This window comes from Macrobrachium rosenbergii, chromosome 39, assembly GCF_040412425.1.
Source record: "Macrobrachium rosenbergii isolate ZJJX-2024 chromosome 39, ASM4041242v1, whole genome shotgun sequence".
NCBI classification, from domain to species: domain Eukaryota; kingdom Metazoa; phylum Arthropoda; class Malacostraca; order Decapoda; family Palaemonidae; genus Macrobrachium; species Macrobrachium rosenbergii.
Genome location: NC_089779.1, coordinates 20,483,102 through 20,509,460, shown reverse-complemented (window position 1 = coordinate 20,509,460; position 26,359 = coordinate 20,483,102). Strand labels below are relative to the sequence as shown.

The 26,359-nt window shown below is 39.5% G+C and overlaps 1 protein-coding gene across 4 annotated transcripts in view; it reads left to right on the top strand.

Annotated features, from left to right (window-relative positions):
- mon2 (Mon2 homolog, regulator of endosome-to-Golgi trafficking) overlaps positions 1-26,359 on the top strand; it is a 318,335-nt gene that overhangs the window by 239,214 nt on the left and 52,762 nt on the right. For all 4 annotated transcript variants that reach the window (XM_067082772.1, XM_067082770.1, XM_067082773.1 and 1 more), the window contains 3 exons: positions 1,714-1,872; positions 3,681-3,823; positions 23,348-23,513. In XM_067082772.1, the coding sequence (XP_066938873.1) occupies positions 1,714-1,872; positions 3,681-3,823; positions 23,348-23,513 (468 nt within the window). The remainder of the gene's footprint in view (positions 1-1,713; positions 1,873-3,680; positions 3,824-23,347; positions 23,514-26,359) is intronic.

Genomic DNA, 26,359 nt, shown 5'->3' with positions numbered 1-26,359 from the left:
TTGTGTTAATTAATTGTCATACTTATTTCTTACTTCTTTTTGCTTAACCCATATTTATATACTTGAGTTCATAGACGTTTGTTTGTTGTGAACAGCAGTGTTTTATCTGTGATATACTATTATGATCTGTTTTATTCATACAGTACTCTTAATTATTGTATTCCATATAAAACAATGCATTTATCTTTGTAAAGATAAAATACTTTGCTTTTTTACATATAAAACAATGCATTTATCTTTGTAAAGATATAATACTTTGCTTTTTTTTACATTTTTGAGCAATTACTGTACTTTGTCTAATTTAATTGTACATTGCACATTATCATTATGTATTATATAGATCTTGTTTAGTGACTGATTGGACATAATACTTAATGACATTTGTTGCCATAATGTGTTTGATACTATTTTTGTTTGTTTGTGCTGGATTGCTCTTTGTCACCACTTGGTGAAAAGTGATATACAGGACAGTAATACCCCGAACTTGCGCGATTGGAGTTGCACGAATTCACAGCCACACGAACTTTTCATTGGAACCTAACTAATTGTCATACACAAGTTTTTCACAGACACGCGAACATTTGAGAATCCTGAGAAACCTTTGAGAACCCTGCAAAAAGTGTTTGTTTCATTTTTTATGTAATTTATAAGTTTTCAAGCTTTCATGTGTAAATTAAATAACATTAAATAATAAAAATAATCATTCTCTCTCTCTCTCTCTCTCTCTCTCTCTCTCTCTCTCTCTCTCTTACTGAGATGAGATTATTTTCTATGGTACATGTATACATATGTTTAATAGCTTTGTTTGATAAATTAATTATTTATCTAATAACGAGCACTAATTTTCAAATATTAATAATAATAATAATATAACTGCAATTACAAAATTTATACTGTGTATGTGATACGTATTTTAAACAAACAAATATCATTCCCGTGTATTTTGTGAACTCGCTCAAGGGCAAAGCTGTCAGATATCTAGTTTATGTGACAGGAAAGGGGGAGTGTTACTGATAACAGGTCAAAGGATTCCTAAGTAATTCTCTCTCTCTCTCATTTGTAGTTAGCTCTCACACATATTTTACAACTTATTACTATTTCTCTGTACGTCTTTACCTCTACAATAGAAAATTTTAAATCGATCTAATTTTACCTGTACCATCTACGAAGTATAACTGCGCTAGTGTGGAAACTATTAGGTTCTAAAACATAGAGACAACTAACAGTTGTATTAGTCCAAATAAAAAACACTCTTTGTTCATGAAAAATCATTTCAGAACAAAGAGAAAGAGACGTACTAGAATAAAGTAGTTCTTAAAAATGAGGTTGAGAAAACTTGTAAAAATAGATTGGTTAGAAGGGGAAGAAAGAGTTATAGTACAGTATAAGTAGTCTTCACACTCATATTTTTATGTCAACCATTTATTTCTTTTTTTAAGGGTAATTTATTAAGCTAACTTTTAAATGAAATTACAGTAACTTTCATTTCATTTAAAGGTTATCTTAATACTTTGGGTGTATGATTAGGGTCATATTTAGTGCTTAAACTCTAGAAATAAGCATTTATTAGCATTTTTAGAGACAATGCCAAACTTACATGAAAACTCATTTTGCCTGATGAAATCTGGAACCTAACCTCGCGTAAGTTCGGGGTATGACTGTATTTACAAGCATTTAATAAAAGTTAAAAATCTTTATATTTATATCTTTTAGGTATCTTTAGCTGCATTGAAATCTCTCCAAGAAATGCTTCAAGCTGGGAGGTCATCTTCAGCAATGCCCTCTAATTATGCTGATGATTCAGATGCCAAGAGCAGTGGACCACATCCAATTGCAGAAGATTCTATAGCCAACTGGAATACTGCTTGGAAGGTGATGTTTTTATTGCACTGTCATTGTGCTGTAACTGGGTGTTCTAGTTACTCTTATATTTAAATTTGATTTTGTCTCTCCTTGCGTACATTATCGAGCATACAGTATTATACTTTCCCCAGACATTTCATTAAAATAACAACTTCCTCTCATCATATTTCTATCTTCTATCTTTTATAATGTTCATATATGATCACAAGTAATCTGTTGTACAAAACATCCAAAATTCTTAAGTGAGATGGTGCCTCTTTTACATTTGATAGAATGAACTTGCCTTGAAGAAGTTGTGATCATTAGTTTAACTGTAGAATATGAGTTTTCATTAATATCTTCATTAAAAATTATATTTTTGGTTCAGTGTTATTGTTTATTTGTCTGCATGTCTGTCCAGTATGTGAATTTCAAAAAAAATTTAACCAAAGGTGGGTCCTGTGATTTGCAACAAGGGATTATATTTTGGGTGAGATAGTATTTTTGGGACACCAATTACTCAGCCTTGGTGAGGTTTGCTGGCTCAAACACCCTTTTTGTTACCATTACAGTATTATTAGTGGTAGCAGTATTTATTAGGTACGTACATTCTTAAATAAAAAGTAAGAGCCCATATCTGTCGTGTATAGAATCGTACCGGTCTTATATCTGCATCCTCAATTTTTACTCTGTTAACTAATAAAAAATTCTTACTTACCAGTAGTTTAGCATTCTTCTTCCTCTTGAACCAAGAAGTTGATACTCATGCTGTTTTCTCATTACGTGTTTCACAATCTGAGACTTGTCTGTTCACTACAAGTCTTTTAACTTCTTTCAGCACAGGTACAACCAGACTTTATTCTAAAGTTCACAGTATGGCAGACTTGAGCAATGACTATTTCAGTTTGAAAATTTTGTCAAAAAAAGTTAAACTATAATACAGTTTTTTTATGAAATGTTACATGCACATTCCTGTATACTGTGATTTTACGTGAGATATCAAGTATTTTCAAGTATTCTCATCTGTGCTTTGCAGTACACCATTGTGACTTTAATTTATCATTACTGCAGTTTTGTTATTCCTGATTTCTATCTTCACCTCTTTTCGTCAGATTGTGCATACTTTCATGCTATCATTTTATGTCCATATGAGTGTTTACAGTAATGCTAAAGTTTTTTTATTTATTTATTGTTGTTCTAAGAAGACCTTTTATTATTATTATTATTATTATTATTATTATTATTATTATTATTATTATTATTATTATTATTATTATTATTATTATTATTATTATTATTATTATTATATGAACAGTCAGTCTCACCTGGAAATAAGTAATAAAACAAAACTCCTCCTCCAAGAATTTTAATCACTGACCAGCAAGACACCAGGACAGTATTATATCTACTGTACCACTTAAGGGTTGAGTAGATGTCTCACTGGTCAGCAGTTCAGATACCTGATGAGGGAGTTTGTACTTATAGTATAGGGAATATACAGTAGCATGGTGCCTCACAGGTCAACAGTTCAAACCCCCCAAGGAGGAATTTTTTTTTTTATGATTATTGAACGAGTGAGGAAATTCTCAGCTGTTATGAGACTGATGTGAAGGGTTTATTTCTGTTGAAAAAAATTGAGAATGACAGTATATCCTTTTTAATGAATGATGAGGAGGACCTTACAGATTATTATACTTTCAGTGCTGTTTTTCCACCACCTGTCACTGCACTCTCTGTATACTGTCCCACTTTTCATCATAGGTTAATGTTAGATCCAGTGGGATGTCATAAGTTTGCAGTGAACTTATTAAGTGTAATTTGTATTTTGTTCTTAACAGGTTTGGCATACAATTGGTACAGAGGTAACAAAACCTCCGCCAGATGAAGTAACGAGGGGTTCTGATGCATACATTCCATCCCAGCCATTTCTCACTGCTTTGGTTCATATATTTCCTCACTTATTTCAACATATCAAACCTAGGTATGTGCCCGTAATTTAGAAGTGTATTACCAATCTCTCAGAATATCAGTACTCTAATATAGTAAACAAAACATGTAACTTTTCTGAATGGTTACTTATGTCCTCCCAAGATCTTTTAAATCAAAAACCTTTACCAGCTGATCATTTTGGTATTTCATGTAGATTTCATTGGATTGATTACTGTATTTGAAAAGGAAATAAACAATTCCACAGTTCACTTGTGCTAAATGTTTTGAAAGTTATTAGATGTATGTACAGCTGTTTTGTTTTAAAAATTTTGAATGCAAAGGTCATAAAAAAAGTTGAGGGTAGATTTAAACTGAATGTGCAACCCTTATTATTTATTTAATGTGAAAATCCTTGTCTTGGTTCTTCATATCAGGAATGGTAACAGAGTACTGATTTTGGCATTGTTTCCTATAGATTAGAAGGGGAATTTTACTGTTTCTGGTTTTTGTTTTTTGCCATCTTCTAAAAATTTCTTGGGTTTTGCAGATATTTTGGAGTACGTAACTGAAAGTATTAAAAATGACTGTATTTCCTTTAAAACTGAGAAGTGGCAAAACTTCTTTACCACCTAGTTTGTAATAGATAACTGCATTCGGGGTAATGGTAAATCATTTTGAGTAACAAATGGAGTCATTTAGTAACAGTGAATTGCTTTTGACCTTATCTTTGGTGTCACTTACTGGTGAATTAGTTTAATGATGGTTCTGCAATTTATATTCTTTTCTTTATCATTGTGCCTCATCTTTTATTTGGTTTTGTAGTGTTAATCTGTGCTTGCATTTCTATATTTTCTTATTGTAATAGAATTAATGTATAATCTTTGTGTATAAATCTTTGAACAGTCATATGAAGTCATATTTCTTTCAAGCTTAAAAAATTTATGTATCTTTTTATAACTATGATGTTAGGGAGGCTTTGTTGGACAGTTGAGTTTGCAGAATTGTCTGTGGTAATCATAGAGGTCAATCTGACCTGTACTTAGACAACCATACTCGGTGCTTTTAACTTCAGTGTTTCAGCTTATATTGTATCTTATGCAGCATACTGCAGGCAGTACTAAAGTTGCTTTCCAGTGTCACTTCAGCAAAAGTCTTACTGCTTTCTACTCTCAACTTCTTTCCATTTCCTCCTGCCTAGCTTTCCAAAGACATAATTTGTCAAATTCATATCATCACCTTGAAGAGTATCTCCGATGGATCAGTTCTCAAATTTTATATATGTAACTTACCTAGTAAATATATAGCTATTAGTTTCTACTTTATTGGCAGCTTTAGATTTGTAATTCGCAGTAACGCTCTTTTGTTTTGGTGCAGGTAAGTGCCTCACACACTTCCGGGGAAATATAGGTACAACATAGCTGAAGAGCTCAGTGCATTTCTGCTGCTCAATGACCATACATTGATTGTTAAGGAGCTTTGCTTTGATGATCAGGATTGTTCACTGGATGGTTTTGCTTGTTATCAGAGGATTTGGCGAAGTATTCTGTACTTTGGTAGCTTCTGTGCTATATTTTCTTAGCTTAGTTTGGACTCTTTTTGGATCTTGACTTATTATGTCAAACTTAAGTGTGTCTAGTAACTGGCATTGTAGCAAAGGCTGCAATACCAGGTTGACTTCCTCTAAATACGACTCTCATTCTATTTGTTTTTATTATCGTGGACAAATTTGTTCTGCCTGCTTGACGTGTGAAGAGTGTAGTAACTGGGATGAAGTTAAGTTTAGAATTTTGACTGTGCATTTAGACGAACTAGAAAAAGCTAGACAGAGAAAGGCGGCCTCTAGAGCCAAGACTAGAGCTTCACTGTCTTCCACTCCTAAATGGTTCTTTCGACTCATGTGACTGCTTGCTCTCCTATTCCGAGTTCTCTTGCACTCCCTTCTACTCCATTACCTGGTTCCCATCCCGCTGAACCTAGTGCCATTTCCAGTCTTGAAACCTAGATTGACAAGAAATTTGATGCGTTAGTTAATACAGTTGCTCAGATAGGAGCCTCAGTGAGAGTCCTTTCGGACAAAGCAAGTGGTGAACCTGGTGCAAGTGTTGTGTCAGTGGAAGGGGTGGCTACTTGTCCCACCGATGCTCCTAGACAGAGGTCCCTGCCAGACTCCCCTGCACCTGGGAGGAGGCAAACCATAAGTCCGAGGGAGGTCGGTGGGGTTTGCCCATGAGTAGCTGCTCCCTCAACTGAACCTGTTGCTATTTCCCAGGTTTCGGTGCTTAAGCGCTGGAAAGGTGTCCAAGTGGATCACACCTTGTCTTCCAGTGGTTCAGACTCTAACGAGCCTAAAGGACACAGCTGTCATGTTTCCTCCAGGCCATTGAAAAGGCACTTGATGGAGAATCAGAACCCCTCAATCCCTCGTAAGCACCATAGGGACCAAGAGCAATCTTGTAGCTACAGTAAACCCCCCGTATTTGCGGGGGATGGGTACCCCCCCAGTGAATAGCTAAATCCGCAAATACTTAGAAACCCTCTAGAAACACTTAGAACTGCCTATTTTGATAGTTTAAACACAAAAAAACTCTCTAAAAATGCTTGTACCTGAGTATTTTAATAGTTTTATCACAAAAAGTGCAATTAGCCATGAAAATGATACAAAAATACAAGTAATTAGTGAATATTTCTCAGTGAAAAATACCGCAAATGGGCGAATTTTCCGTGAATAATGGGTAGATATGTTCCACAGAGAAACCACAGAAACGTGAGTCCACAAATAGTGAGACCACAAATATGGGGGGTTTACTGTATTGGGATGAAGGAGAGCTCCTAGTGGATACCAAACTCCCACTGGCTTGCAGGCGCCCATCAACCTCTGAGTGCCAAGTTGCTCACAGATGTCCAAAGGGAACAGATCACCCCATGGGATCAGAGTACCCAGTAGCTCCTAAGCATCCATTGTGAGCAGAACGCCCAGTGGCTCCTGATCTCTCAGTGACATCTAATCCTCGTGCAGTGTTGGATTATGCTCAGGCTTCTGAAGGTTTGTCTGATTCGGATATTCTGATAACAGTGGGCCAACCTGTGTCAGCACTCCCTATTAAGACTCAAGAAGCGAAGATTATACCTTCAGCTCCTGTTGTAGAGCACCCTAAGTCTACGTTATACCTCTCCCTCCGACTCAGGATTCATCTCTTCTACCAGTTCATCAACGATTGGATAGTATCCTAGAACTGCTGAATAAACCTTCATCTTCTCCTCAGAAGCCAGAGGAAGAACAACATGACTTGGCTCTTTTTTCTATTTCTTTGGCAGAAGAGGAACCAGAACAGGAGCAACTTTCATCATATGCATCCCTTTTGAATTATTTTCTGTTGTGCCCCTACTTATTTTCTAATGCGGTGTCGTCTTCACCTGGGTCTTCCTTAATGTTGCATTAAACCGTAGGAGCTACTAAGCTCCTTAAGATGGCATTATCTATCTTGTCCAAGAAGGCTTTGGCAGGCATCGACTCTTTGGTTGTCCGAAAAGAGGGAGTTAGGCAAGGCTGTGTTTTGTTCCTCTCCTTCTTGCCTGTCTAAGAGAAGATATGTTTTTTATGCAACTGGGGAAACACCTTCCTTGAGAGTCTTTGCCTCCTCCCAAGGGGACTTCTCCGGCCTGATTGATCCTACATGCAGATCGGCATTTGATTCGGCCAAGATCATGTTTTCCTCAACAGAGCTCAACAGTTTAGTGAAGGACACTTTTAAGATTTTTGAAATTTTCAGTTTCCTTGAGTGGACAGTAGGAGCCTTGACGAAGAAAACTGAGGATTGCTCTTTGCTGCAACAGTTTTGCAGCAGATTGGCTCAAGGTAATTTCCTGTGCTGAAAAGGCTATAAGAGACGGAGCCCAGGAATTAGCTGCACTCTTTTCAACGGGCATGTTCAAGAAAGGGAGTTGTGGTGCTCCATCAACACAAAAGGAGCTACCTCTTCACAAAGATCTTCTCATCTTTTTACCCCATTAAATAAGAACAGTCTTTTCCCATGAGCAATGGTGGAACGGGTAGCAATGGAGCTCCAAAAGAAAGCAACCCATGACCTAGTGGCACAGTCGGCCAAGCTACCAAAGGATTCGAACCTTTCTTCTGCAGTTTCTTTTAACCCTAGACCTTTCTCTTCCCTTCACCCATGGCCCTTTCGAGGTGGCAGAGGAAGAGCACAATCTCGTCCACGCTTGAACCCTAGATCTATCAAACCGGTCACTAAGAAATCTACTTCAAGACCCACCTCTAACAAGAAAGGATCCAGTCCTCCATATCCCAGTTGGTGCCAGATTCCTTCATTTTTGGAAGAAGTGGGAAGCCAGATCCGTGAAAGTGTGGGTACTGGACGTACTCAAAGAATGGTATTCGATTCCCTTCAAGGAGAGACCGCCATTGACGTCTTCTCCCATCATCTTGAGGGCATACTCAGAAGGTTCAGAGAGGTTTTCGTCCCTCTCAAAGGAGGTTTCAGCTCTTCTCAAGAAAAGAGCAATAGAGGTGGTGGAAGGCTTATCCTTGGAGGGGTTTTATAACCGTTTATTTGTAGTTCCCAAGTCATCGGGAGGTTGGAGACCTGTCCTGAATGTAAGCACTCTGAACTTCTTCATCCAAACAACGAAGTTCAAAATGGAGACGAACACTTGGTTCTCGCTGCGATTCGTCAAGGAGACTGGATGGTATCCATTGACATGAAGGACGCTTACTTATATATCCCATACATGGGATTCCAGGGAATATCTGAGGTTTGTGTTCCAGGACAGGGTCTTCCAATTTTGGGCTCTGTGCTTCGGGTTGTCCACAGCCCCTCAAGTCTTCACCAGAGTACTCGTCCCTCTATTGCAATGGCTTCACCTAATGGGCATCAAGGTATGCCTTTATCTGGATGACTGGCTCCTGCGACCGTCATCCAAGAGGAAATGTATGGAGGATCTTTTGAAAACTCTTCAGGTAGCCCAGGATTTGGGCATTCTAATCAACCAAGAGAAGTCCCAGTTAGCCCCACTCAGTTGATAATCTATTTAGGGATGAAGACAGACTCGGAATTTTCATGTTTTTCTGTCTGACAAGAGAATACAGTTGTGCATCCAGAAAATCCGTCACTTTCTAGATCTCCAGTCCTGCTCTGCCAACACTTGGATGAGCCTCTTAGGAACCCTCTCTTTCATCAAGATGTTTGTGCTATTAGGGAGACTGCATATGAGACCTTTTACAATTCTTCCCAAAGGCCAGTTGGAGCAGGAAGACTCTCCGACTCTCCCAGACTCGTTTGTCTTCCCCATTACACCATAAATAAAAGAAGACCTTTAGTGGCTTGAAGAAGGGAGATTTCCTGCAGGGAAATCTCTACTTCAACCGAACCTGAACCCAACATTGTTCTCCAACGCATCGGATCTGGGTTGGGGAGCAATCTTAGGATACTCAGAAGTGGCAGGGACGTGGTCTCTACAGGAGAGGAAACTCCATATAAACCTGAGGGAACTGAAGGCAATTCACCTTGTGCTTCAGCATTTTGTTTCATCGACTCATGACTCGGTGGTGGCAGTTCACTCGGACAACACATCCGCTCTAGCATGTGTTCGAAATTGGGGGGAACACACACTCTTTCTCTGTGCGAAGCAGCCAGAGATCTCTTCCTCTGGGCTCACAGCAACAACACCCAGATCCCCACCTGCTTCGTTCAGGGTAAGTTGAACATTCTAGCGGATGAATTGAGCCGTTGCAAACAGGTTCTACCCAGGGAATGGTCACTGTGAATCCGCAGGTGTGCACCGAACTGTAGAAGCTATGGGGAAAACCGTTGGTAGACCTGTTTGCAATGTCCAGGAATCATCCCCTCCCCCTGTATTGCTCTCCGGCACCGGACCCTCAAGCATGGGCAATGGGTGCAAAGCTCCAGGACTGGTCGGACTGGAGATCTATGCTTTTCTTCCGTTCAGTCTAGTGAGGAAAGCCATAAGCAAGTACAGAATTCCCACAACACAGCCATGATTCTGGTGGCTCCCTTTTTGCCTCAAAAGGAATGGTGTCCAGACCTCTTAGAACTGCTGTTGGAATTTCCATGGCTCCTTCCACAGAGACAAAATCTGCTCAGACAACCTCATTTCCACCACTTTCATCAAGGTTTATCCACTCTCACTCAGACAGGCTTCAGACTGTCAAGAAGTTTGTCAGAGCTAAAGGTTTTTCAAGAGAGGTTGCAGATGCTATTGCTAGATGTAGACGCAAATCTTCTTCCAAGCTCTATGAATCTGGGTGGGCAGTATTTCACAGATGGTGCAAGAGACGTGACATCTCTTCTTCTGAAACATATATAGCCCAACTAGCAGATTTTTTTACTTTACCTGAAGTCTTCCCAAGGTTTATCAACATCTGCAATCAAAGGCTACAGGTCTATGCTGAATTCAGTATTCAGATGTAGAAGCTTGGATATTTCTCCAAACCCAGATATTTCTGACTTGATTAAGTCATTCGATACTTTGAAACGAGATACTCAAACCCCAGTTTCTTGGAACCTGGATGTAGTGCTACATTGGCTGTCAGACCCCCTTTTGAGCCACTTCACACGTCTTCATGTAGGGACTTATCCAGGAAGACTCTATTTCTGATTGCCTTGGCCACAACAAAAAGGGTCAGTGAGTTACAAGTTCTGGATAAACAGGTCGTCTTCTCTCAAGGAGATGCAGTATGCATGTACATCTTAGGATTCTTAGCGAAGAACGAAAATCCTTCTAACCCATGGCCTTGTTCATTCACTATCAAAAGCCTTGCTGGATTGTTTGGACCTTTGGACCTTTGGACCAAGAGAGAGTTTTATGCCCAGTGAAAGCTATAAAATACTACCTCGAGAGAACCAAGAACATTAGAGGGGATTTTCACGACCTCTGGTGCTCAGTTAAAAATCCTTTGCGTCCTTTCTCCAAGAATGCCCTCTCCTTTCTGAGAGATGTGATTGTGGAATCTTACTTAGGGATCCCAGAAAATACCTTAATTTTGTTAAAGGTAAAAGCCCATGGCGTACGGGCAGTAGCCACGTCATTGGCTTTCAAGCGCAATCAGTCCCTTTCTGCTATAATTCAATCGACTTACTGGAAGTGTCGTTCAGTTTTCGCCAACCACTACTTACCAGTTGTGGAGACAATGTTCAAGGACTACAGTACACTAGGTCCGTCCTCTAGGGAATTAGGGGTAGGAGTAATTCTTCTATTTCCTCTGTCCCTCGCCTTATTTAAGGTTGTCGAGTTATTTGGGAAGCCTGGGGGTACTTTGCTTTTAATGGATGGGTACAGGCAGTCCTCGGTTATCGGTGGGGGTTCCGTTCTGGGGGTGTGATGATAACCGAAAATCAGTGATTTTCGGGGCTTATCAGTGCCGATTTTCAGTTATTGGCACCTCTGTTAGGTATGTATCAGTACCAATACCCAATTATCGGCGCCAATAAGAGGAAATCGGCGATTTTCGGCGCTAGACAAGTGCCGTAAAACCAGATCGCTATTAACCAAGCCCGCCGTTAACTGGGGACTGCCTGTATTGCTTTTCAATTTGGTTTTCAGGTAGCATGGTTTTTATGGTCGTTTTGGTTGGTGTATATTTTTTCATGCTCAGGGCAAGGGCAATTGTTTTGTTTAGCTTTGACAGTCCTAGGAATACTCCCTGACTGCAAAGTTCCCACTAAAGTAGGGGCAACTCCTGACATCACCTGTCATGTCCCTACGGGGTCAAGATGAGCAACGACCAAGAGGCAGTGTCTTCCTGCTCTAGCTCTCTCCCCAGGTAAGGTTACAACAAGCATTACCACAGTGCTAGCTTTTTTATTCATTTCAAATGCATTTCCATTTATAAATGTTTTTTTTGAGTAGTGCATGTCCATGTTTCCCACCTCCTGTCAGTGTGGGATTCAGCTATGTAATTACTTGGTAAGTTACACATATAAAAATGACATTTTTATAATAAAATGAAGTTTTATATTCACTTACCAAGTAATTACATGATCGGAGCCCTTCCCACCTCTCCACATGTGGACATAGTGCATAAATGAACTGAGCTCTTCAGCTGTTGTACTTATACTTCCCCATAAGTGGGCGGGACACTTACCTGCACCAAAACAAAAGAGCGCTACTGTGAATTTCAAATCTAAAGCTGCCATTAAAGTAGAAACTAATAGCTATGTAATTACTTGGTAAGTATATATAAAACTTTATTTTATTATAAAAAGTCATGTTTTAGAGCACACTAGAATGTCTCATTACTCTCACATGACAAGTTTTATCTCATGATTTTTAATGATACCAGAGATATGGTGCTGGTGCTACTTCTCTGTGAATAAGTGCTGCTTGAAATAAGGCCTTGTTCTTACAAAAAGATATAAGTTTCAGTCAAATACAGTAGAATGTTTTTATTGCACCTATGTCTGGCATCTCTATATAAAAGGCACTGTAACTACCTGCAGATGCCAACTTTTTTCATTGCAGAAGGCTTTATGTGAGTATGCACAGGTTTTTATCATTAAGTTTGCGGTTGCTGTTTTCATGTAAAGACACTATATTTAGTTTTTTCAATCAAGTTCAGAGCAAAAGATCATTAATGTGTTTGACGAGACATCCAGTAGCGATAGCAAGAAGAAAGTAAGTTGACTATATAAGAAGCTTACAAAATGTTGGGAGGTAGGTCAGTGATATACAGCACTATACATTGGTGTCAGTCGAATCATTCATCTAGTTCACTGCTACGCTCCCAGCTGATGGCAGTGGAATTTGAGAGAACAACCGAAACGTTTAATTCTTTGTTGAAATGCCTAAAAAGAATATGTAAATTAACCAGTGAAATTTTGGAGTTATTTTTAATGATCATGCAGTGGTGGTGTGCCACCATGCATGCACACACACACACACACACACACACACACACACACACACACACACACACACTCATAACAAAAGACAGATCTCTTAAAAGTATTTGGAAGTGATGAAAACATTAAAAGAATGTGAAAATACATATGTAAAGGAAGCAGAAAATTGCACCAAGTATTGAATATGAAGTTGGGGCTTTTTAGCATAACCTGGCAACACTGGGAAACTGTTGCCTCATGAGATGCTCACCTTGAGTGGCTAATATCCACACACACACACACACACACACACAGAGAGAGAGAGAGAGAGAGAGAGAGAGAGAGAGAGAGAGAGAGAGAGAGAGAGAGAGAGAGAGAGAGAGAGAGAGAGAGAGAGAGAGAGAGAGTTGCTTGCAACACCTGGGTTTTTGGGAAACTGGAACTTGAGTAGGTTATTCCATAGGTAATTCCATCATTTTTCTCATTGTAACAAAACATACATAGGCAAAGTCTTTTAGGGCCACTGTCCAAGCAGTATTTCTTTTTTGTTTCTGTACAAAATACTACATATTTTTGGTTTTATTTCTAGACCAAATGTTTTGTTGAAAAGAGAAAAAAATTTTTCAGCTATAGAAGTTTGTTTCTAAGGCAACTTATTTACCATAATTTTCTATACTGTATTTTCTCTTGCAAAATCTTTGGAAGGCAGATATTTGAGCCTTATATTTTTTAGTGATGTATAGATTATTCGATCTTTTGTAGGTCAGTTTCCCAGCTAAATAAATTAGCAGCCAGAGGAATAGAACTGCCATTATTCATAATAAAACCTGGAATTTAAAAAAATTTGCAAGTAAAGTCTTAGAGGGGTGATGTTTCAGCTTTTTTTGTTCTGTATGTGAAAAAATTTTCCCATCATTTATTGTCCAGTTTCAATACCAAATGCACCATTGAAAAGAGGAGTAAAAATCTAATTTTATATGAGTAACTTACTAAATAATTACATAGCTATAGTTTCCTCTTGCATGGCAGCGTAAATTCAAAAATTTGTGGGTAACGCTTCAAGTTTCAGTGCAGACGACTGGTCCCACCCACTAACAGGAATACCAGGAATGACTTAGCAGACAATCTCATTGTTTTTTGCCGCGCTTTAGTAAACTCCGAGTGTTGATGGCAGCCTTTTTCTTAAATATGCCGGTTGTATACCGGATTTTGGTGAAGTAGTATCGCTTTCGGGTAGCCTTCAGTTTTCAGGATCAGTATTTTATTGTTTTGTTATTAAGATTTGATTCAAGTTTATCATATTTTGCTACATTAGCCATTTCGAAATCAAATTGTTTAACACTGGTAGCGTAGTTTACCTCGCTCCCACCTTTACTGTTTAACGTAATAAACGTAAACATTGCGTTCATTGCTGAACCAATATTTATGGTATTGAATTACTTTCTGCAAGTCTCAATTAGTGTTTGTGAGGATTTGAGACATTTCTGTATGACGATACTATATGTTCAGCTATTGTTGGTAAAGGTTAACTTTCCTTTTCTGAATAACGGAATAACGTAATATTATGTTCACTACCGGGCCGACTTTTTTGGTAGTGAATACAGTAAACCCCCCGTATTTGCGGTCTCACGATTCGCGGACTCATCTATCTGCGGATTTCTGTATGGAACATATATACGCATTATTTGCAGAAAATTCTTACTTTTGCGCTATTTTTCACTGAGAAATATTCACTGATTACTGTACTTTCATATCATTTTCATGACTAACTGCACTTTTTGTGATAAAACTATTAAAATACTCAGGTACCCAGGTAGTGCTCGAGTTACGATAACTCGCCTTACGATAATTCGATTTTGCGATGGGGTAAGCAGTTAATACTGATACGACAATATGTATAAAATATTTTTTAATTTTGCACATGCAGGCAGCAGCATACAATCAGGCAGTGAAAGAGACCAAATTACAATAGACCACCGTCTTTTCCTCCAACTTTTTATCCCATCTTCTAGTTAAAAAAGTACAGTAAAAGTGAATGATAAATGTATTGTTAGTAATGTTATACACTTGCGTAAATGCATACAGCCATAGACAACCTAACAAGAAACTGCTGTTTTGCTTATAACCGAATCGGATAACAGCAACCTTTTTGCTTGTATTTCAACCATCGCATGGTAGTAAACAATTACCGTAGTTATGGTACAAATAACGTTAAGTAGAATAGGGCTGATGTATTTTTAAATTATACTCTTATTAGCTATGGATAAAATATTGGCAAGGAAATATACCGTACTGTACTGCTAAATTTAAGCTGCAAGTTGTAGATGAAGCTGAGAAAACAATGTTCAAGCTGCTAATGACTATAAATTATCGTGCATCGGCAACATGGATGAAACTCGACCGTAAAAAAATTGGAGAGAAAGTATTTTAATCAAAACTACTGGGCATGAAAGAACACATTACTGCTGTTTTCATGCTGATAAATGATAAATATTTAAAGCTCGTATTATGATGAAGTCAAGTGAAAATAGCGAACGAATGCCTCCAAACGGCCAAAGTCATCTGTTAATGAAAAAAATAGCAAAATTAATTTCACAGCTAGATGTATTTAAGTTATATTTTGACTTAAAAACACTTCGAATAACGAAAAATAACCATGCCTCGTAGATAAAGTATCTAAAGATTCATTTACTCTAACTAGAAGCAAGAAAAGCGCTCTGCACCGAGTTAAATATGGCGAAATAAACCTAGTGCATAATCGATTTCCTAACCAAAACATTGATCGCCATGATCACAATTTGTAATATAAGAGCAGTATAAGAATATATACAATATTATTGGATACAGTGAAGCAAAGCATAACATTTTAAAAGATCCATGGAAAAGATGCATATTCGTTATGTTGATGTTTGTATAATACCATATTAATATGTGATTATAGAGTACAGTATAATGGAGGTTAGGCTACTATATATGTATACGATATACCATAGTGTAGGCTAAGTTAATTCTTGTTTGTTTTTCAATTTCTCTTTGTATTGGATTATCATAAGTCACTCTGTATGAACCTCCAGAATTAGCTGATAATAATTACTATACTGTGTATGTATAGAGTATACTTTATAGTGTAGGCTAGGCTACCATATTATAGGTGGTACTGAATCCCCTAGTGTAGGCTAGTCTATATGTGAGATACGTTTTTTCCACCAAATGATGGGTTTTTTGGAACCTAACCCCATCGTAAGTAGGGTAATACCTGTATAAGCATTTTTAGAGTTTTTTGTGTTTGAACTGTCAAAATAGGCAGTTCTAAGTGTTTTTAGAAGGGTTTTAAGTATTTGCGGATTTTAGCTATTTGCGGGGGCGGGTGTGGTTCGCATCCCCCTCAAATACGGGGTTTTACTGTACATTATATTATCTGAAAGTTTCTATTACGGGGCCCCCGAGGTAGAGGGTTTAGAATTCAGATGGCCAAACGTTGGCTTTAATGGTTATAGTGCTGTTAAATCTTACTACAACTCAACGGAGCTTCCCCAGTCCCATACCATAACAACCCATAATGCACCATTCATTAGATAGCGCCCGAGCTTCCACAGAGCTTCGACATGCAATTTACACAGTGTGCAAGACTTAATACATAACAGTCCCAGTGTTTGATAGGATTTGAGATATGTCTGTATGATGGTACTCAGTAAACTTTGAACTATGTCAGTAAAGGTTAACTTTTCTTTTTCTTAGTTGTGTAAAAAACTTTCATATTGCGTTTGCTACCTCGTTTACCGATTAGCGTAATATAACAAATTTTGCGTTCTCTACTGATCCAGTATTTTCCGTAATGAATACATATCTGCAATCTTGAATTATGTTGGTAAAGATTAAGATATGTTTGTTTGATGGTACTGTGTGCTTCATAAAATTTGTTCGCATACAATTAGTTGAACATCTTAATATTACACTTCCCTTTGCAGAGAACTGAAAAGTGTAAGGGCAGGAATGCAGTAGGAGAGAATTGTGCTTAGTCTTCTGGTTACGATGAGCTTTATCAAAAGAAGTGCTTTTGTACTTGCTTTGATAGCTCATACTAATAGCGCCCAGTAGCACTCACCAGCTCCTGAGCTGCTAGCTCGCCTGGCGCCAACTCTCTCCTACTGCTGGCCCTCCTGCCTTTTTATCTACTTGCTCCCGTGCCTGACTCCCTTGCTTCCTTCCAGTGCCATTACCAGTCTTGTCTTTGGGTTAACAGACGTTAACATTGTAATAACAGTGAAGTGTTGTGAGTGGAGGAGGTAGCTACTCGTCCCTCAATGCTCCTAGACAAAGGTCACTGTGAGACTCCCATGCACCAGGGAGGAGGCATACTGGAAGTCCAAGGGAGGTTGGGGGGTTTACACATGGGTAGTCGCCCCCTCAGTCGAACCTGTTGCCAGTCCCAGGTATCGACAGACAGCCACTGCAAAGGCGTCTTACTGGATGTGTAGTGAAGGGGTAGCTATTCGGGCCCTCGGATCTCCTAAACCCAGTCCCTGTCAGACTCCCATGCACCAGGGAGGAGGCATACTGAAGTCCATGGGAGTCCGGAGGGGTTTGCCCCTGGGTAGTTGCTCCTCAGTCGAGCCTGCTGTCCCCAGTAGTCGACGGACAGCCATTGGAAAGACTTCCATAGAGATGTACTTTCTGAAGTTTTGTTAGCTTTTGGTTAACTCCTTCTCTGCAAAACTTCCACTTATGCTTTGCTAGCCATTGGACTTCTCCTTCACTGCAAAGCTGCCACTTAAGTAACAGACGCTCCTGGCTATACTGCCATGTTGCTACAGGTTAAGTGGAGCCCCAACCTGAGGCATGCGGAATGCCAGTATTGGTGCCAAGCGGAACAAAAGCCCCCAAGTGCCTAATAACGGCTGAGCGCCCTATAGTGCCAGAGCTCGTCTTCATATAGAGCTTCCAACACCAGCTTCCATGCGTCTGGCGCCAGCCTACTAGTGGCTAACGGCAGTCTCTCTTTAGCTCAGCGCCTGTCTCTTCTAAAAACATCCTGTTGTTCTTTTTTTGAGCACAATTTCCAATTGAACGCCTGTTCAAGTGGTCGACTCTAGTCTCTGATCATTGGGTGTCCTCCTTCAGTATCGGACTCCCTCCTTTGAGTACTACTATATACAACAGCTCTCAGGCAGTTGTCTCTTTTCAGCATGTTCCACCTTCACCTAGAGTTCCAAACAGGCTGAATTGCTCCCTTTTGTGACATTGTCTTTTGCAGATAGGGACTTTTGTGTATGAATTTATGAGCTTGTTGAAGAAGGCTGTCACCTCTACATGAACTTTGGTTTCTTAAGAGAGCAAGAAGAGTGTTTTTTTGTCCTTCCCTCCCTCTGATGCTTAGACAGAATGGATTTTTAAGGGAGCAGGACAGGTTTTTTTTTGTCCTCTCCCTCTGGTGCTTAGACAGAATAGTCCTCCTGGTTGAAGTTCTTGTCAAGATTTTGAAGTAAGGGTTTTCTTGACTGACATCAGGAGCAGGGACTAAAAAGATAGGAGTCTCTTAAGTGTTACCAAGGGATATCGCTTCGCAGCTAATTTCAGATGGCATATATCCTCGAACCATTTTTCTCGTTGGCATTACGGTATCTTCCCTCGGGACTGTTCTTTTATGGAAACTTTTCTTGGGCTCCAGGCAGAAGGAAGCACCATGAACCCTCTCTCTAGCAGCGCTTGTTCCTGAGCACCTGATCACCTTCAGAGCTCCTGACTCCAGCTTTGTGGCACCTGGCGCTGAATCCCGAGCATCCGACACCTGTTCCAGAGAGGTTGGCTCTTTCTAGGCATAATAGGCTCCCACCGCTGAATGCCTAGTTCCCTTTCACATTTTTTTTATTTACTTATTTATTGATTATTTAGAGAATTGTGTTGCACTGCAGCAGAAGTCATCACTCCTGGTTTTGTTCAAGACCGTTGTTACCCATGGCCAGACTTTTGTGTAACCTATGGACTTTCCAAGTTCCAATAAGCGTGTCAGATATTAGTTTTTAACCAAGTACAGTTCCTCATATGTTGTCAGAGGTGTCATCGAGTCCACACAAGGCATTATCGCGCTAAGAAGTCGATCTACCCCTGATGGCCATGTGTCCATGGCTGTCAGGTATCAACAGGGTCGGCAACTAGTCCATTTGGTTATCTGCAAGTCTGCACGAGGTTCTGCAAGTTTGTTCGCTTGCAGAAACCAACTGGACAGTCCTGTTGTCCATTCTCCAGGGTGACTGGGTGGAGTTGTTGGATATGTAGGATACAGTATTTCATTTCACGTCCACATACAAACTCCGAAAGATATCTCAGACCCATCCTACAAGACAGGGTCTTCCAGTACAAGAATTTAGGCTTTGACATTTACAGCATAAGACTTCCCTCGAGTCCTCACTCTACTTACTTTTGTCTTTCTTTCTGACCATGAACTTCAGCCTGTCCCACAAGGCCAATAGGGACAAAGAATCATAACAGAAATCTGCTTTTTTTTTTCCAAAGACCTGGTTTTCATCGGACTTACGGTGGTATCTGTCTGAATTTAGACTTTTGGAAGAAGTCCCTTATCATGAGGCTAGTCTTAGACTGCTTCTCACTCCTCGCTTTTGTAGAGGGAGCCCGCTCGGGGAGCTGGGAAATTTCTGGGATGTGTCCCCGGGGGAATGAACCTTCACATGTATGCCAGAGAGCTGAGAGCCATTCGCTTAAGACTTCAGTTCTTCTCAACCCCCACTCACTCCTAGACTGCGGCATGCCTGTAGACAAGATCACAGTCCTTACTTTTTTTTATATTAGCTCTCACCACGAAGTGATGATGGTTTTGTTCTGTTGATGATAAATTGAGTTTTTTCCAACTGGAATTTTTGGCGGTTGAACTGAGCTGTCAGAAAATCACTCTTACTCTCGAGTGGACCTTGAAGCCCCTGAACTGTCTGGTTATGTCCCTCTATGGGGCAGGCCAGTCTTGACTGTCTGCCACATTAAAGGAATCTTCTAGTCTGGGCAACTGACACCTTACTGCAAGATCGTTCCAACCTAGACCTCTAAGCTCTTCTACCGTTCGAAATGGTCAGGGAAGGGCTGAACTTTCTCAGGCTCATCAGAGTGTTACGATGTTCCTCGAAGCCCCTTACTGAACCATAATTTATGGTTACCGAATTGCTGCGGTTGATTGGTGGACTCTCCAAGAATCCTTCCACTGTTTGTTTCTTCTCGAACAATATCACTTCAAGAGACACCAGATGGTGATACGCTCTTACGCGGACAGGCTTTGGGCTGTCCGGGTGCTTGTCAGGAAGGAGAGGCTTTTTTCAGAGGTGCTACAAGACACATTTGAAAGATGCAGACATCATCTTCTAGCTCAGTCTACCAATCTTAAGTGAATGATGTTCCGAATCGGGTGTCTCAGACTATTGAGTTTCTTCTTCTGAGACACTTTGACTCAATGGCAGCATTGCCTTTTTTATCGAAGGGGATACAGAATCTCTGATGTTCCTCTTTTTAGGGCTATCGAGCTATGCCTGACTCATTACCACAGTTTGCTCCTTTACCATGGGGGTTTTTAACGAAGAATGAGGTCACTTTAGTGACCTGGAACTATTCTCCCCCTCTCAGGAAACTGAATGTAAGAGAAGATGGTCTTGACAACTGGGGAGAGTGCTCTGGCCTCCCAGGGTGCCAATGGAAGAGAAGACGGTCTTGACAGCTGGGGAGAGTGCTCCAGGCTCCCAGGGGCACCCTCCAGCTCAAGCCTTTACCTCGTCTGACTTCCAGCTTGCCTGGTGCCAGCTCTGCCCCTAGCTCCTAGGAGTGCCCTCCAGCTCCCGACCGATTAGTTATCTGTTATCCAGCTCAGCTGGCTCCACCTACATCCTAGCTCCAGCTTCCGATTGTCTGGCACCAAATCTCCCCACATCCTTGGCTCTGGGGAAGAGTAGGAAGCTGTTATGTTGGAATTTTCAGGTATTACCTGAGCAGGATTGGAAGCACAGGGGCCCATTCATAACCTATAGTGTTCTGACAAGAACCCTTTTTTTGCCCTCTAAGAATGCATTGATCTTCCTCATGTATAGACTTGGTTTATGAGACCATTCTTAGTTTCAGAAGAGCATTGGGCCTACTTTGAAGTGAAAGCTGTACACCTCAGAACAACTTCTACCTCATTAGCCTTTGTGCATATACGCCCCTTACGTCCATTGTACAGTCAACCTTCTGGAGGTGTAATCTATTTTTGGTTCTCACCATTCCAGAAAAGTTTAAACAGTGTTAAAATTTTTTTGCTGTGCTTTGTGATTATTAGTAACTGGCTTGGCATTGCAGAAGGAAGCATAGGATTTTCTCCTACTGTCTTTTCACCCTGTAGTAAGGTTCCGAGTTTTATGAGGGCCGGGGGGTACAATGTACCTGTAGCACCCACCACTCTCAGTGGACGGGTCGTGGTCTTTATTTCAGTGCAGATGACAGTGTTATATGGTTGTTTTATTATGGTACTGTGCCCAGGGCAAGGGCACTTTTTGAAGTTTTTGCTAGTCTTCCCTTAGCTCTGCTGGAAAACTTTCAATTATGCTTTGCTAGCCATCAGACTTCTCCTTTGCTGCAAAGCTCCCACTTAAGTAGCGGACGCTCCTGGCTATACTGCCATGTTACAGGTTAAGTTGAGCACCAACCAGAGGCAGTTTTCTGCTGCAGGCTCTTAACTAATAAGGAACAACAAGCATTATTTTCAATGCTAGCAACTTTTTTCTATTTCAAATTCATTACATGTAATGTTTCGGAGTAGAGTATGTCCATGTATCCCACCTCCTGTCAATTTGGGAATCAGCTATGTAGTTACTTGGTAAGTTACTTATGATAAAATAAAATTTTATATATACTTACCAAGTAATTACATGTTCGGAGCCCTCCCGCCTCCTCTCTGATGAACATATATGTGGCATAAACAGAATGAGATTGTCTGCTAAGTCATTCCTGGTATTCCCGTTAGTGGCAGGACCAGTTGTCTGCACTGAACTTTGAAGCATTAACCGTGAACTTTTTAATTTAAGCTGCCATGCAAGAGGAAACTAACTAATAGCTATGTAATTACTTGGTAAGTATATATAAAATTTTATTTTATCATAAAAATGTAATTTTTCCATGAAAATGAATTTTTAAAACTTAATTTTTTTATTTTTGCAATTTTTTTTCTAAAATTGAAGCAGGTTGTAGGAAAATAAAAATAATTTTTCATATTTACAGTTTTTACATTTAAAAAATCCAGCCCGTCCACTAAACATCCAAGGGATTTACTTTATTTTATGTTTCCACATTTTCTTTGTTAGAAAATGTGAAAACAAAGGAAGTGAGCCTTGGGGTCATCTTTCAGAAAGCCTTAAAAATTTACTGACTTCTTTCACATTTAATCAGTAGTTTTTTATTATCAATTATGTTGTTATTCCTTTGTAATTTGATGGGAATATTTAGGATAATAATTTAGGTACATGTATAATTGATAAATCCTTTGCACACCCCATGGGAGAGTAAAATACGAGTGCACTCTGGGCTCCTGTGGGGACCAAAAGATTTATATATTTGATGTGTCCTTCACACAGCGCATGGGAGAATAGTATGTGATAGTGTCAGCTGGGCTCCTTTGGGTACCAGAAGTGTTGGAAGACCCAGATCTGCGTGGATGAGATCTATGAGAAGGGAGGTTGTGGTGAGTGGAGGGTTATGGAAGATAAAACAAAGGAAATATGTGTTACAGAATTTGAGAGGCCCTTTGCATCAAGCAGTTGGAGGCGAGGATAGTGGTGTTACTGTATTCACAGTAGATATAAGTTTAGTAGTTGTAGGTAGATATAGTAGCTAGATTACAGTATACTATACAGCTCAGGTAGATGCATGTGCAGCCTTTAAGTATCTTTACTTATTTTCTGTATGCAAACTTTTAACAACAAATTCGTGATACAGAATTGGGGATATCAAGACAAAAGCTATAAGCAAAGTAGATAAGATTGATGGCTACTGGTGTATTTTGCCAGAAAGACTGAGGGCCTTGGGAGAAAGGTGACATACCATCATAGCCAGCCAGCTTCTATGGTTAGCAAGGTTACCTCGTTATAATGTTGTCATTTAGTGTGAGTATTCTTTATTTACTATTTGGCACTGAGAGACTATTGGTAAGCAGTGAACACAAGAAAGTATGCATTTTATTCTAAATGATATTCAGTAATGGTACAAGTTACTGTAGCATCACATCCTTAGCCTTTGAGCCATGTGGGTTTGGCTCTTGTCTAGTTACAGGCTGTACTTATGTGCAACTTACCTGGTCTTTTCTGAATGTCTCATTCTGATTTTAGTGAGATTGGTTTGTATTGGCATTTGAACACATCTATAAATGACAATAGATATCATTATTGTTTTTTTAGCCTAGAAGCCATTACAGTACCATTCCAGCTTCATAGATTGACATGTCACTTACAGGATAGCAGAAAGAGAATTAGCTGTAGAGAGGTGTATATTCATGTACAGTAGTTGAAATATCATACTCGTGAACCGGTTAATCACTGCAAGTTGTGGTATTTTATGGTGTTCTTGCTAACATATCAGGTCATTAGGATGACAGTAAGGTTTTGTAAGTGAGAGTATTTCGTGAAAGATTTCAGATTTAAGAGAGCACTTTCTGCTGCAAGTGATCTTATTTCTATTCAACTCTTTTTCTCCAGATTTGTCGTCAGTGACTTTAGTCGTCTAGCTTCAGTGTTATCTGGCTGTGTTTCTGTTCCTGTCCATGGTGACTCTTCCCCATTTATACTTCCATCGTTTACAGAAGTTGTTGTTACACCGTTACAAGAAGGTGTTTTACAAGCTTTGGCAGCTGTTGAAAAAGAGGTTTGCTTTTTCCATTTTTTCTGTTTTTACTTTTGTATTTGTATGTTACTATATTAGCTTTATATATAAATTTTTAATGATGTATTATTATATTTTCAACTGTAGTTGAATTCGTGGCATTGCAAGAAATTTAAAATTTAGATGAAAATAACTACATCCCAGATACTGTAAATCCAGGAAACATTTTTTTTCTCATGAGGATGTCTACTTCCAGTCTATATCTAGCATAGGTATCAGTCACTGAGCAATCAGAGCATAACATTAGAAATGGACACTGAAAATTGTGTATTTTGTTGTCTTTTACATTCTTTATTGTCACCGTGTTATAAAACAGGTTTTGACATAGGAAAAACATATTTTTGGTAGTCGCTGTTGAGTCCTCAAGGAGTTACCCTTTCATGGTCTACTAGGGCTCCATGGTGACCAAACTAATATCAGAGAATTCTCTTTAAGCTGGTCTTGTTGGTGGGTATTGTGTCGTAATGATAAACACTATAACATGTGATGGAATATGTAAGGGACTTGGAGATAAGAGGGCATTTTCCCTTATCTTCAGCGAAGCTGAACCCAGTTTTCCAACGTCAAAGCTTGCAAGAAGAAGTAGTGACTATTGCGCGTGTGTCAGCCACAATGTCTACAAGTGGACCGGCACAGGAACAAGGAACCATTACTCTCTGTTGGTCAATGCAGGATGATCCATTGCCTAAATCCCACACCTTTTCGTCAGGGAAGTGGGAGGGTTTTGAGGACTCAACAGCGACTACCAAAAATAAGTTTTTCCTACATCAAAACCTGCTTTTTAATAGTGTAGTCACTTGTTTTGTCCTCAAGGAGCTTTACAAAGAAATTGACAGGTGACAAAAAGCTTAAGCTCTCAAATTTTAATCCCAACAACCCAAAGAAAAAACATTTCAAGTCCGAGGTCAAGCCACAGGTTTCAAGCCCCCAGTCCTTATTAAGTACCCCTCAGGTTTTGGTAACAAAGAACAAGAAACTAAATACGAACTTATGTTTTTAGGGTCAAGTTCTACAGTGACTTACCTAAGCATGCCGGGTATGGTTGCAGTATTGTCACACCTTCCCCAGCAATAATCAAGATACCTGCTTGTTAGAAAGACCCCAGGTTTTCTGCTGTAGCGCCTATGGGGTCAGGACTAACCATACCACCTACTTATACACAGTTTAGTCAATTTGTTTGAGCTCGTGACAGTAATGTATTAAGAATACTGTCCCTGATGACCACCCTTGGTGAGCAATTTGGGTCTTTTTCAGAGTGGGAGTAGAGATCCATTTTCGTGAGAGTCCTGCACAATGGCAGCCGTGTAGTGATATAAAACAACTTGTTATTAGAAGCTATATTCGGTTTTTTTTCATCTGTCCACCCGCCTGTGGTGCTTGCGCATGGTAACACTGCATCCCGGGCCTTAAATAGTTATGCTATGTGTAAGTTTTAGGTAAATAAAAGGATATCTGGGTGTACTTTTGCAACTGAAAAGTGTTTTAATAATTCACTGTATGCGAATTACACCGTTAATATTCGAAATAGGATATTGTTATTATTGTTGAATGTACAGTAAGCTGCCTTTTTGGGATGGCGAATGGAACGGCCAGACGCTGTGGCCGGAAAATTGCTTCTCTCGCAGTTCACTACGGCAAGATGTCAACTTTACTGGACCACACCTACTCTGTTACGTGTTACTTCATTACACGTAAGTATATCAGTATATACTTTTAATTTTTATAACGTGCGTTTTAGCCAGATACGGGTGAAGTGTGCTGTTCCATCCCTTTCTTTCCCTCCCTCCCTCCCTCCAGGACCGTAATGCAACTTACTCATGCATATTACTCTATTGATAAAACATCTGTTCGCCACTTCATTATTATGGGGAAGTATTCGTTTTTCATCATTCATTCTCGAAACAATTTTCCAGCCAAGTCTGTTAGGGTGGCAATCCCTTAATCAAAGGAACCTTACATTTGTTTACATATTCATTTATTAATAACATGTAGCCTAGCACTGATTCGTCTTTTTAACATAATTGTAATGTTAAATAAAAGGAGTAGCTACAAATTTGTTTCAGTCAACTATGAGAAATGAGGAATTACCATAGAATCATGCAGCGACAGCAGACACTTTTATGTAAAAAAATCCTTAATTGTTTTTCCTTATAACTCGGCCCGTCATAAAGATATTGTCAGCATTGTATGATTACCACCCTAATATTCTTGGCTGAAAAATGGTCTCGAGAAAGAATGATGAAAAACGAATACTTCCTCATACAAATAAAGTGAACAGGTGTTTTATCAATCAGGTGATTTGTGTGAATAAGTTGTACTGCGGTCCGGGAGAGAGGGAGTGTAAAAGGGAGACGGAACATCACACTCCACCCGCCTCCCCCCTCTCGCTCAACTGTAATTCGTTAATCAAGATGCACCACTCTTGGGGTTCCAGCTTAAGTGAATCCATTATAATAACAGCAATGATATTGATGCCAGTGAATTAGCGAATAAGGTGACAGCTTGAAGTAAAAAGCAGTACAACCAGAGCTTTCTCCTTTCTAAATACGGTCAATACAAAAATAACATTTCCACAAATTCCATTAAACAGATGCTAAATCAAGTTACGTCATATCGTATCTGGCTAAAATGCACTTTATAAAAATTAAAAGTATATACCGATATACTCATGTGTAATGAAGTAACACGTAGCTTAGTAGCAGAGTAGGTGTGGTCCAATAAAGTTGACAGCTTGCCTTAGTGAACAGTGAGAGAAGCAATTTTCCCGCCACAGCGTCTGGCTGTTCCATTCGCCACCCCGAAAAGGCAGCTTACTGTACATTCAACAA